The following is a 13,444-nucleotide window of genomic DNA, read 5'->3' as shown; positions in this document are numbered from 1 at the left end:
AGACTAAGTCTGGTGATATTTCGGTGGTGCTGAGGCGTATCCAGTCCAGTAGATACTTTTCTTTGTGTAACACTCTGTTCACGACTGTAGATGATGAAACGTGCTGCGGGGTTTTGAATAGCTGTCAATATGTTAAGTATATTCAGTGGGGATTTCTTGTCGTAAACACTTACTCAAGTTTTGTTCGTACGAATGTTCCATAGGCGAGTTCTCGGGTGGAGAGAGGGCACAAGGCAAGGTTTCGTCTTGTAAGCCCAAAAAAGTTCGATGCATATCAGCCACAAATTGTACGACATGTTCAGACCAGGCAAGCCAATTTGTAATGGTGAGGCCTAGGTAACGGTGTGGGTCAACTAGCTCTGTGGCTGTTGAATTTCAAGGACTAGCAGAAGTTGAACGTAGAATGTATGCACGTTAAATGCATGAGCTTCCATTTATTAACGTTGAGCTTCAGTAACGCGTTAGTACACCAGTTATCGGTTAATATTATGTCTCTTTGTACAGCTGTAAATGGGTTTATTCGGGTCGTAGAGCAGCAGCGACCAACGCAGCACCAGCAGGTAGGGCGCAGCCAGACAGCGAACTGGGTATGAGCCACGCGATGGCAGCAGGGCTTTTTAGCATGCCGATCTTCTTCGTCCCAATCACCCCTGGAATTGAAGCGTAGCCTTCCTCGCGACCTAGGAAGAGGTGAGGGGAGCGTAATACGGCTTCAGCCGGTCAATGTGCACAGTCTCTCGCCCCCGACGATGCAGATCGGGAGATGGTGATACGGGTTCGACCACGTAATTAACTGGTAATGGTTGCGCAACCACTTCGGGAGGAGCTTGGACGAAAGGCCAGGAGCAGCAACACGTGGGACCCAAAGCCACACGAGTGAGTCGATGGGGAAGGGGTGAGGGTTTGGGCTGAGTTCATGGCGCTCTTTTTATCGGCACTGTTGAGCAGATGTCAAAGAATGGGCCGGTTGTCGGCATTTCTCGGCGTACTGAGTGGCCGCAGTAACAGATGAGCATTCAGTAGGGTCCCGCCGGTACGGGAGAATTGTATCAATGGTGCTGGAGGGATGGCGGCCGTAAAGCAGAAAGAATGATGAGAATCCGGTAATGGCTTGAGAGGCAGTGTTATAGGCGTATGTGATGAATGGAAGTACAAGATCCCAGTTGGAGTGTTCAGATGCAACATACATCGATAGCATGTCAGGAAGAGTTCTGTTGAATCGTTCTGTTAAGTCTGTGGATGATAAGCAGTAGTAGTGCGATGAATAATTTTTAACTCAGATAGGAGTGACTGCAGGACAACTGAAAGGGATACGCGACCCCGATCGCTCAGCAGTTCACGAGGTGCGCCATGGCGGAGAGCCATGGCGCACCAAGGTGTTTAGAATGTCGTTTAGAATGAATGAGGCGAGGTATGAGGCGGCAGGCAAGGCGGCAGTTTTAGCATATCGTTTCAAATCATCTACGGCGTCAACAATCCATCGGCTGCCAGCGCCAGTAGATGGAAGAGGCCCGTATAAATCAATGCCGACACGGTCGAATGGATGAACTGGGCAGGGCAGTGGCTGCAGAGGTGCGGTGGAGAGATGCGGGACACATTTGCGTCGCTGGCAGGCAATGCAGGAGCGCACGTATTTGTGGACGAAGGTGTACATCCCTCGCCAATAATATCGTAGGCGAAGCCGTGTGTAGGCTTTTGACATTCCGCCGTGACCACACTGTAGTTCAGCGTGAAAAGCGGAGCATAAATCTTGTCGAAGGTGGCGGGGCACTACTAAGAGCCATGTGCGGCCGTCATTGTGGTAGCTGCGACGGTACAAAAGTCCATCGCGGATGGTTAAATGCTGCGCCTGTCGGCGTAACGCTCGAGATGCCGAAGCTGCCGGAGGATTTGAGAAAAAGTCGAATATGATGACGATCCATGGGTATTTTCGTTGCTCCGAAGCCATGTCCAGGATGTCAAGTGGTGAGATATGATGTCTGTAGGTAGAAGTACTGCTGGCTGAAGTTACTGGGAAGCGCGAGAGGGCATAGGCGTCAGATTGTCTGCGTCGAGAGCGATAAACGACACGGATATCATATTGCTGGATTCGGAGGGCCCACCGAGCGAGGCGGCCCGACGGGTCTTGGAGGTTAGACAACCAGCAAAGAGCGTGATTATCCGTCACCACGTCAAAGGGTCGACCGTAGATATATGGGCGAAATTTCTGAAGAGCCCATACGAGAGTCAGGCACTCTTTTTCTGTTACTGAGTAATTGGCCTCAGGTTTTGTGAGGGCACGACTGGCATACGCGACCACGTATTCGGCATTAGTATGCTTACGTTGTGCGAGCATGGCACCAAGGCCAACACCACTGACATCAGTGTGAAATTCTGTAAGTTTGCTTAGATCAAAATGCCACAAGATCGGCGGAGACGTGAGTAGGCGGCGAGGAGTCGTAAATGCATCATCGGAGGCTTCCGACCAATTAGAAAGTTAATTGTCGCCTTGTAGGAGTGGGTTTAGTGGTGCGATCACAGTAGCAAAATTGCGAACGAAACGTCGAAAATAGGAGCATAGGCCAATGAAACTGCGTAGTGCTTTTAAGTTAGTGGGCTTCTGGAATTCGGATACGGCGCGAAGTTTAGCAGGATCAGGAAGAATGCCTTTTTTGGAGAGACAAGATGCCCTAATATAGTCAGTTTTCGAGCTGCAAATGGACACTCTTTTAAGTTAAGGTGGAATATGACGAAGAAGATCGGTATGCTAAAAAGCCCTGTTGCCATCGCGTGGCTCATATACAGCACCTCCACCAATTGTAAAGGGGGTTTATTCGGGTCGTAGAGCAGCAGCGACCAACGCAGCACCAGCACGTAGGGCGCAGCCAGAGAGCGAACTGGGTATGAGCTACGCGATGGCAACAGGGCTTTTTAGCATGCCGATCTTCTTCGTCACACAGCTATCTAGTCTTGAACGGAAGTTATACGGCGTATACGCCAAATCATCTGCGAGGAGTCAGATTGGGGAAGAAATGCCAGTAGGAAGATCATTATAGAAAATTAGAAAGAAAAGCGGGCGCAAGACTTAGCCCTGTGGAACGCCAAAGATTACTTTCGTGATATCCGAGTGTCTATATGGCTAACAGCAGTGAATTGTGATCGACCGATGAGAAAGCAGTTAATCTAGGCGAGCATTTGATTGTCAGGTTAAAGAGGGGAAAGCTTTTTCATTAGTCGCTGATGCGGAACACAATCACCTGCTTTTGCATAGCCTAAGTAGATTATGTCTGTCTATAATGAAGGATCAAGGTTGAAGTGAAGGTCGGTTGCATATTCCAACAACTGAATTTCACAAGAAAGGTCAGGACTAAACGCATGGCGGTTGTGAAAGAATGATCGAGTGTAAGGTGGGATACGACGAGCGAAGATATTACGTGCTCAAGGTCCTCGCATGCAATGCAGGTGAGAGATATCAGGAGATAATTAGACGAATTAGAGGGGTCACATTATTTAGGAATGGCAGTAACTGTACTAATTTCCTAAAAATTCGGCAGAGAACTATCTCCAAGAGACTGCAAAAACAGTACTGCTAGGATATGGCTGCAAACAAGTTTTGCACTTTTCAATGTCTTGGCTGTGATGAAATCCAGTCCAGCAGCACTTTTCATTTTAGTGTTTCCGATGCACTATACAATGCCTTCACTTTATTGGTAATAAGGGGCGTCGCTGTTAGTTGGTAGCTGGGCAAAAGCTAATTGGTAACAGGAGGTTCACGGGTGAAAACTGAAGAAAAATACGTGTTCAACACATCCGAACGCAGGTCCAATGAAACCTTAGACTCATCTAGGCAACACAAGGAAACGTGTAGAACACTGGTAGGTTTGAAGAGATTGCAAAATTTAGTAGGGTTTTTTCACAGGATATTCTACAGGTCAAAGTAAACAAAAAATATACCATTTCACCGCCTCCAGAAAGAAGGAAGACGGTGTAATGAGGAAATGAATTTCTCATTGAACCGTCTTGCACCGCCTCCAGAAAATGAAGTTCTTAGTGGTGCATGTCCTGTGGTCTACCCTTATTTGTCGTCTTGTTTTGTTCCATTTCTACCCAGATGAACTTGTACCAATTAGGTCAAGAGCAGAGATCCTTCTCGGTGGTTTAACTGTTTATTCACCACCCCTCTTTCTCAAAAAGTGGCACAACACATCCTCGTGTTCAATAGTTTCTGCCACTTGCACGGACTGTCCTCAAATCATTACGGCTGGTTTATTGCGCCATTCACAAGTAGTAAAAGAAAGGAAAAAAAAGCGCTCTTTTCTTTACGGCAAACCCAGAGGCCGTTAGCCAATGGCCCGATCGCTAGCAGGAGCTTTCCTGTCGCTCGAGTTACAGATAGGTGTTTTCATGGACGTCACCTTTGAAGAGCAGGTAGAGCGACGGTGGTGCGCATCTGTGCGCCCTTCTTTCTGCTTAGTGGGTCAAGACGCGAACACCCGGTGCGCAGACAGGCAAATCTCAGCCGGGCACACTCCCGACACGTACGCAAGCAAGCGGGTCAGGAAAAAAAAGAAAAATGCAAAAAAGAAAGAGAAGAAAAGAAAGCAGAGAAAGACACGAGATCAGCACAGGGGCGAGCTATCCGTGGTGCAGACGGGTTCAACGTCGCGTTTACCGCTGCTTCCATTTCCCCTTGCTCTCGCCCCGGCCTATCACGTTCCATCCAAGAAGACACTAGCGGCGCGTGTTCAGCCCCCGGTCTCGACTGCGGGGCCACTGCGCCTGTACAGCCTTCCCCCACCGAGATGCTCTCCTCTCGCGCCGCAGTGAACCGGCGGCGAACGCCAAAATAGAGCGGCTATGTTTGGCCGCGGCCCGCCGCCGGATTCCCGCTGCGTTATCGCTAGCGCCCTGCCCTTCCCCTTTCTGCGTGCCTGCGTTTGCACCGTGGGCAGAGTGCAGCGAGACGCCGCAGCTTTCCAGGAAGGAGCAAAATAATAACGGAAAAGAACCGGGGCAGAATGGCAACATCTCGAAAGCGTTGGAGGCTTCCGTGACATAGTATGAGTGGCGCCACCTGTAGAGAGCAACCGCAAATGGTCTAAGTGCACAGTCCGCTTTTCTATTAAACTTTCTTTGCTAGCTGCTCGTAACGAGAGGGTTAGTAATGAAAAAAAGGAAAGATCATGTTGTGTGGACACCGAGGCTGGTTTATGCGTTAATCTTTCACGCAACATGGTTCTGCACGTGCCTCTTCCGTTCATAACACCCTGTTCTTCCCGTACGTAATTGCTTTTTAATGGACCACATGTAGCAGCGATATGGCGCGGACGACATGTTTTCCACGCTTGTCGCCGCTTTAAATGCATCCACGGTGCATCGCTAGGCGATGCACCGAGACTCATGATTATCCACCATCCTTTGGCTGATGCATGAATTCTAAAACAACTCTAAGTGGAACTGTGAGTGCAAAGCGCTTAGCTCGACATTCTTCAATTCTAGATGTTGGTGTGTTAGCGCACGCATGTTCATCTTTATCATACGCTGACAAATCACCGCCGGACGATACAAAATTCTACAATGAGCACATTCAAATAGTCGAAATTTCTTAAATGAACTACTTATTTTTGTTACTATATTATTACTCAAGTTCAATATGTCCGCAGCGAAAACATCAAATAATTGAATGTATGTGAAGGGTAGCGCTAGACTAGTTAACACGGAAAGAAAGGCGCACGACGACGAGATAAAGCACTCACTTTCAATAAACCGATTTGGTTCAAAAAAAAAAAATATATATATATATATATATATATATATATATATATATATATATATATATATATATATATATATAGGGAGAGAGAGAGAGGAAAACAGCCGCGTTTTGTTTTGTTCGCATCATATATCAAAAAAGCTCATTCGCTGTCCAAACGATTGATCGATGACTCACTGACGCACTGCTAAAGTACTTTTTCTTCTTTTTATATGTAAACGCGGCTACCACAAGTTCTCTCAATTTTTTGACACGGTTGCAATAAATGACCACTTCTTCATCATCATCATCATCATGCAATCTTTATGTGTAGTGTAGGACGAAGGCGATCTCGAATTATCCCTGTCTTGAGCTAGCTTAGTTCAGCTTGCACCTTCTAATTTCCTAATTTCATTACTCCACCTAGTTTTGCTGCATTCCCCGGCTGAATTTCACTTCACTTGGCAGCCGTTCTCTAACTGTTATGGTCCACCGGTTATCTACGCATTACATGGTCTGCCAATCTCACTGTCAACTGGAATATCAGCTATCCCCGTGTGGTCTCTGATCCGCATCGCCCTCTTGCTATCTCGTAACGTTACGCCCAACATTTCTCATTCCATCGCTCTATGCACGGTTCTTAACTTGTTCTCGAACTTCTCTATTAGCCTCCAAGTTGCTGCCCCATATGTTAGCAGCGATAGAATGTAATGATTGTACACTTTTCTTTTCAATGACAGTGGTAAGCTCCCAGTCCGGATTTGGTGATGCCTGCCGTATGCACTCCAACCTATCTTTATTGTTATGAAAATTTCGGTCCCATGATCGTGGTCCCCTGTAAGTAAATAACTTAGTAAAATGTACTCCTGCATGTACTCTAGAGGCTGACTGGCTAGCATAAATTCTTGTTTCATTGTCAAGCTATTAAACAATGCCTTCATCTTCTGAATATAAATATTCCACCCTCCTGTTAAATTTTCTCGGTTAGGGTCCTCAACAGTTTGTTGCAGTTGATCCCCAGTGTTGGCTGAACAGGACAATGACGTATACAAACTGGTGGTTGTTGAGATATTCGCCGTTGATCCTGCCTCCTAAGTCTTTCCGTTATAGTAGCCTGAGTACCTTTCTAAGCATGCAGTGTATAGAATCGCAGAGATTATGTCTGCTTGCCTGACCCTTTTCTTCCTATGCCTCTTGTACACCTTAAATATGCGATGCCTTCATTACTGCTGGTATTTCTACAGAATCTAATGCATCTTCATATTTATGAAAGCTGTATAAAGAGGTTGATTGTACTCTGCAAATTTCTGAGTTACCTGATTGATGAAACGGACGTCATAAATTGTAGAATATCCCTTCGAGAAGTCGGCCTGCTCTGTTGTTTGAAGCCAAGTGTTGCCCTCTTTCTATTGGAAATTATCATTGTGAATACCTTATACAACACTGAAAGCAAGCTAATGGGCCTACAAGTCTTCTATTCTGCAACGTCTCCCTTCTTATGAATTGGTATAATGTTGTCATTCTTCCAGCTCTCTGGTACACCTGAAGTCACGAGGCATTCCATATAGAGGGCCGCAAACTCATTAAGCTTAACTTCTCCTTCCATTTTTGATTGAATCTACTAATATTACATCTTCTGCTGTTTTTTTTTTTCAGGGGACATGTCTGGCGACGTCCTTCTAGCTTCATTGCTAGTTACATAAGGGTCATCTACATCCTGTTCATCACTACTTCCAATGAAGGTGACGTGGGTGCTCTGAGTAATATACAGGTCAGTACAGAATCTTTCTGCTGCTTTTACTATGTCATTGAAATTGCTGATGACATTGCCCTGCTTATCTTTCGTAGCATACATCTTGTCCTGTCCTATCCCAAGCTTTCTTCTCTCTGATTTCACTCTGCGGCTATTTCTTGCTGCTTCCTCTGTCTTTCACACGTTAAAACTTCGAATATCTCTTAATTTCTTCTTCTTTATCAGTTTGACAGTTCTATGAATGCAATCTGATGTCTTCAGTCAGACACGTTCATGCTTTGTTGTCTTTCTATTAGGTCTTTTGTTATTGGGGAGAGCTTACCAACTGGTTGTATTGGCGCCTTACCTCCCACTTCAACTGCTGCTTCTGAAATCAGCCTAGTTATGGTTTTATTCATTACCTCCGTGTTATCTTCATCGTCCTGTTCTAAATATGCATGTTTGTTTGCCAGAACCAGCCTGAATTCGTCTGCTTTTACCCTCACTGCATCTAGGTTGGTTTGTTTCTTCTTGAGTAATCTTGCTCTCTTTCCCTTCAAATTGAGAGCAATCCTAAACGTCAATAACCTATTATCAATACCCTTTACAATACATATATAACACTTATACATCCTGCACTATGCTGGAATCAGTCGAGAGTATGAAATCTATTTCATTTTTTTTTTCGTCATTAGGGATTTTACAGGGTCACTTGCACCTTGTCAAATTGTGAACCACACATGCGATTCCGACAGGGCGTTGACTGATGGGATTGGGTTGGCTTCTTTAGGTCATATTGCCACGATGCACTGTGAGGTGCTTGTTCAGACATCTACATTGCCTGGCCAGTGTAGACGAGTCCACAGGTGAGGGGAATGTGAGGCAACACGGCGCATGCGCATGCCACAGACTGGGTCGTGTGTCTGGTCGTGCAGAGCCCACGCGGTCCGCTGCCACCTTGTAGTTTGATTCCCATCTAGGATGTCGTCCGCAACACCTGGCTCCACTCGTTCATTGCCCAAAAACCTACACCAGTGTCGTGTTTAGCCATCACTTTTATCTCGCGACATGAAAGTCGGTGAACGTACGTACAGCCACTGATTGAATTCTATCTGTTTCAGTTTTTCATGTTTTTTTTAGAAAGCTTGTCGTTGTTGGCCGCTGTTATCTACTCAGGATACGCTGATTCTTTAAACCTCGATATCTATTCCGCTATGCTCAAGTTAATCTGGTGCACACATCAGTTTGATCTGGGGTGGTACCGCCAGCAAAGGTTAGTGGGGATGAACTGCAGGTTGAAATATAGAAACCGCAGCTGCTAATACTCAGGAGTTTTTTGGGTAAGCTTCACGCTCTGTTCTGGTTCACTGAAAAGCTTGAGGCCATTGACGAAGAGCACAGTGTGGTTGCCTATGCAAGAAGTCCTCAATGTTACGGGGCTAAAACAAACTCAGATCAAAAGAAATGTTTGCCCTTGTGGTATCTCTCTGGCTCCGTATTTTGAAGCATACTACCACCTTCTTGTCATCATTTCTTTAGTCAAAAATACTCATGATCCGTGCATTGGGTGCACGTTAAATTACCCCTGGTTATCAAAATTGGTCCGGAATACCCGCTATAGCGTGCCTCATTAATTCCATCGTATTTTTAGCAAGTAAAATGGCAGATTAGAATTCTTAATAATTTTTATCCATCACCAGATAGGCAAATTGGAACGGGCTCTCTGCTGCATCGCTGCTATCACCCATTCATCTAGCTCCATGAAATACCTGAATTTTGTGTAGACAGCATCGTGAACAAGGCCTTCCTCGTTATATTTTAATTCACAAGTAAAACTGTCAATTGGGATCTTAAAAGGAAATAAAGTGAAAGTAAAAGCACACTATAGAAACGCATCAAGACGCGTCGCTTGAAAGTTGCCGCGCACTTGTATAGCTTCACTGGCGTTCGCTTCGCATTGCATGGGCTGTGCTCGACATTCGCTCATTTGCAAAGCAAACGCGTAAACAAAATCGGCAGAACCTATCTCACGATAAGCGATAAGCATTAAAGTAATGTAGACACACACCCTATTGCTGCCACCGAAACGCATCATGTATATGAGGCGTTTATGCAGCCAGAATCCTATCTCGCGCATCCCTCTGGGCACGCTGCGCCATCTTTCGTAGACCGCGTGGGGCGTGTGTCTGAATGTATATTCAGACAAGTCTGTCTGAATATATGTGACGCACGTTTGATCCTGCCCAGCACAGGAGAAATTTCAATTGAGCTTTTTTTTTCTCGATGAAGAATGGCACAACCAAGTGCCACATACCCAGTGAGCCAAGCTGGCGTCGAAAGGGTGCGCTGAAATGCAGCACGTACCCACTGACACATGTTGGCATCGGAAGGTTTCATTGAGGAGCGGCACATAGCCAGTGGCATGTACGCAGTGACCCAAGTTGGTCCAATGGTTCGTTTTGAACCCTCTTCCGTCAGCACGGCAGCCCGAAGCTCTAACCATTTGACCATGGAATGCACAGTATCACAGGTCAACGGACGGACGGACGGACGGACGGACGGACGCCCGCTGCGGGTCCACCGACCGACCGACCAACCGACCGACCGACCGACGCCAGACGCGAAATTTCTCAACATCTTCGATATCAAATATCGAGACGCTGTTGGTCTCGCGGTACCGGCAAGTGTGGGTGTCTGCACTGTGGAGTACGAAGCGTAACGCTTGACCTTTAACACGCCTACGCTCCTTACGAAGGCGTAATCGATCGCACTTCACAAATTAGGCGTCGTTAAATGTCACTTAGGGTCACTCTTAATTATTGGAACACCACTCGTGACTTATAATCCAGTGCCACTACGCAAGCGGCGACGACGACATGCCAAATCCCGGGGAAGGTAAGCAAAGAAAGCTTTTTTTTTTGTGTGTGAACAAGCACATAAATCCGCCTCGCAAAATACCACACAAAGGGGCTTGCAACCATGTTGTGTAATGCATATTCTGAGCGCCAATAAATGACGCTGTGAACAGCGTGCGCCCGCTGCTTTGTGCAAGCTGCATATTTCAGATATTTGCAGGACAGCCTTTTAGTATTGCCCGCCAGCTTTGGAGAGTTATTAAGGCAGCGCTGGCACTCCGTAGGATGTTTTCTTGAAATTAGAGCAACTCAACATGAGTGAAAGAAAAAGTAAAAAAAAAACAAAGAGAAACAGCCTTTTCCATGCATTTCTGTTTTCTTTTTGTCATATTTTTTTGCGCGCAGTTGCGTGTCCCCTGAAAAGCAAGCCGCCACGTTTGTGCTGTGTCAGAGTGTTCCAGGGCTACCGGAATAAGGGGGTGGTTTGAAGAATACGTGGGAGTCTCCGGGCATTTCGATGACTTGGGGGCTAATAATAACTTGCTGGTTCAAAAAGGATAAGTTAAGCGAATGATGGAATCAGACAATCTTGGACTTCTTTTCTTTTCTATGTGTGCGTGTCTGTGTGTGGAGGCGAGGGGGGGGGGAGAGTTAAGTCGAGGCTTTTCTTGAATAAAAAATAATAAAGAAGGAGACTTATCTACGCATTAGATTGCATCGCCACATTATGTGTCAAGGTGCTTACTGAGCTGCTGCAAAGGTTAAAGCGGTATCTCTCAGAGCCTACTACAATTGTACTCGGCTCCTAAGAATCTTATATTTATAGAAAGCTTACTGTTCTCCTCTAATATTCTCGTGTTCGTTTAGTACAATCAAAGCATTTTGTATATATGCTGCCACCAGACAAGTGCTATAGCACTTGTCTTTTCGAGAAAAAATGCTGCATGTCCCAGCCGTATTTTTTTTCCACTAGTTGCCCAGCAAAAAATACAAGGCTTGCTTTTCAGTTGCTTCAATTATTGGATAACGCTCATACTGAAGGTCAACTCTAATTAAGCTAAACCAGTTTAACGTGACTGCTGCTTTTCTTTCCAGAGAATACTGACGGACCTAAAGTGCACTCCTACATTGAATTTTGCGAAACTGTAAGAAGCGAATATAGTACGCGAGTTCTCTGCTAACGTGTCGTTACTTTCATAAGCTCATAAGCCATAATAAAACGCAATCGACATATTGATTCATTCTTATAGGTTCTGCCGTCTCTCACGACAACGTTGGATTAATCGATGCTGTCAATAAAACCGTTTATCGTGCTCCTGTTTTAGAAAAGATGCCAGCAAATACGGGGTCACATTGCTTGCTTTGCTTACTTCTTCACGCACGTGTACATATAAAAGGCATAGAAGCAAAAGGTTGACACCATTAAGGAAAGGTGGGCTACTCACTCTACCTTTTTTTACCTTATAATGCCAGTAGACTAACTTGGCACTATAACACAGTGCCCCACAACACTGTGGAAAAAAACTCGAAGCACGATATTTCATCGACACGTGTAATGTAGTTGACATGCTTTTTGAGCGCGCAGCTCTTAGGCGCCCGTTCCTGAGTTTAGCGTCAGCGTCGGCGAAACCACGCGAATCCTCACTGCTCGCACGTTCGTCTACGTCTCCTTCCACAGCTGGCGCCAATGCCGCTCATCATGCAAGCGTTCCCATACTGTCCCTCCCTTAATGAAGGTGTTGACGGCACTGGCCCACTGCCAGTCGGTGCGGTTATTTCGGTCTCAAATTATTTGCCCCAATATATCGCGAAACGAAGACACATATAAAGCTGCGCTAAAGTTTTCTATTAGGGAGTGTCGTAATCGTTGGGCTTTTTTTAATTACTATTCTAATGACTGAAACATAAAGTCCCTTCTTTAGGATTCCAGAGCTAGCGTGACAAGCTCTTGCCCCTGCCTTTCGCCTGCCTCCTAATTATAGTTGCTTTTGGCAGATATTTTAAGCGCACGACATTACGTTTGAAAGCGAAGGCACTTAACATACAAATACATAACTCTATGTTAAGAGGTGAAAACAATAATGTCATCTATGCCTCAGCATACCTTTAGTATTCACCTACTTGAACAAGCGCAGAGTGCCCCCTGAACCTTAATGAAATGATAACATTGTCCCAACAGCAACGAGCACTTCGATACAGCTGCAAGGAAACGCATTGGGTATCCGTTGCTGCTTACAGAGAACACACGGGCAAGGATCGCAAACACATTTCCAGCTTGTAGAATTCTTGTGCGCCGGACGTCCGGCTTTCCCAGTACAATACTCCCCACCAAGCTGATCAACTGGCAAGTAAACGCAAATAATAGACCACGTACAATGGCAGCTTCCCGTCCTGAAAATTTCCCAGCTTGCTATCCTGCGACAACCGATGATCGGCTTAGCTTTTAAAGAAAATTTGCTACCGCAGAAGACAGCGAATAGCCCCGGAAAACGAATGAAGACACACAATCGCCGCGCTCCACCAGTAAACTCGAAGTTCATGCTTTCCTGGGCACTGTCGCCAGCGGCGAGTTTGGGGGCGTCAGAGAGAGGGCGCAAAGCTTGATCAAAGAGCCGCAAAAAAATTACGGCTGATTCAGCGCGCTCGTTGGAGTCAACGTTAGGTGAATCAACGTCACCTGTCGAGCAGAGAGACACATAATGAGCGCAGTATTCCTTCGATGTTCAATTAAGCGCAAGTAACTGCTGACTAGTTTCTTCCATCACGGAACTTTTGTGACACTTGTCTTTGTGGTAGCGCACATAAAACTTTTCATCTTGTGCACACTTACATTCGTGTGGCCTACATCAGTACTTTGCATACGATATGGGAACGCATGTGTATTGTGCGCTTCATAAAAGTTGGGGGCAACTTATGCATGGCAGGAGCGTGGAAGAGGGTAAACACGATGTCAGGCTGCCGAGTGCAGGGGCGCACGCCGTGTGCAACACCATAGAGTGCCAACATGGAGCAAGTGACTGCAATAAGCAAGGACGAAAGAGTGCGGTGAACCTGTCATACGAAAATACGAAAACACCCAGGTACTTTAGATTTAGGTACATGTTAAAGAACCCCAGGTGGTCCGAA

General features: G+C 45.9%; 1 protein-coding gene across 1 annotated transcript in view; it reads left to right on the top strand.

Annotated features, from left to right (window-relative positions):
- The window catches only part of LOC135898911 (sodium- and chloride-dependent glycine transporter 1-like), a 968,957-nt gene that overhangs the window by 761,454 nt on the left and 194,059 nt on the right, over positions 1–13,444 (top strand). Inside the window, exon 4 of the mRNA XM_065428136.2 lies at positions 7,388–7,502. Within this exon, the coding sequence (XP_065284208.2) occupies positions 7,388–7,502 (115 nt within the window). The remainder of the gene's footprint in view (positions 1–7,387; positions 7,503–13,444) is intronic.

The sequence above is a fragment of the Dermacentor albipictus genome, unplaced genomic scaffold (genome assembly GCF_038994185.2).
Source record: "Dermacentor albipictus isolate Rhodes 1998 colony unplaced genomic scaffold, USDA_Dalb.pri_finalv2 scaffold_23, whole genome shotgun sequence".
In the NCBI taxonomy this organism is placed as follows: domain Eukaryota; kingdom Metazoa; phylum Arthropoda; class Arachnida; order Ixodida; family Ixodidae; genus Dermacentor; species Dermacentor albipictus.
This window is presented reverse-complemented; position numbering and strand designations above follow the sequence as displayed.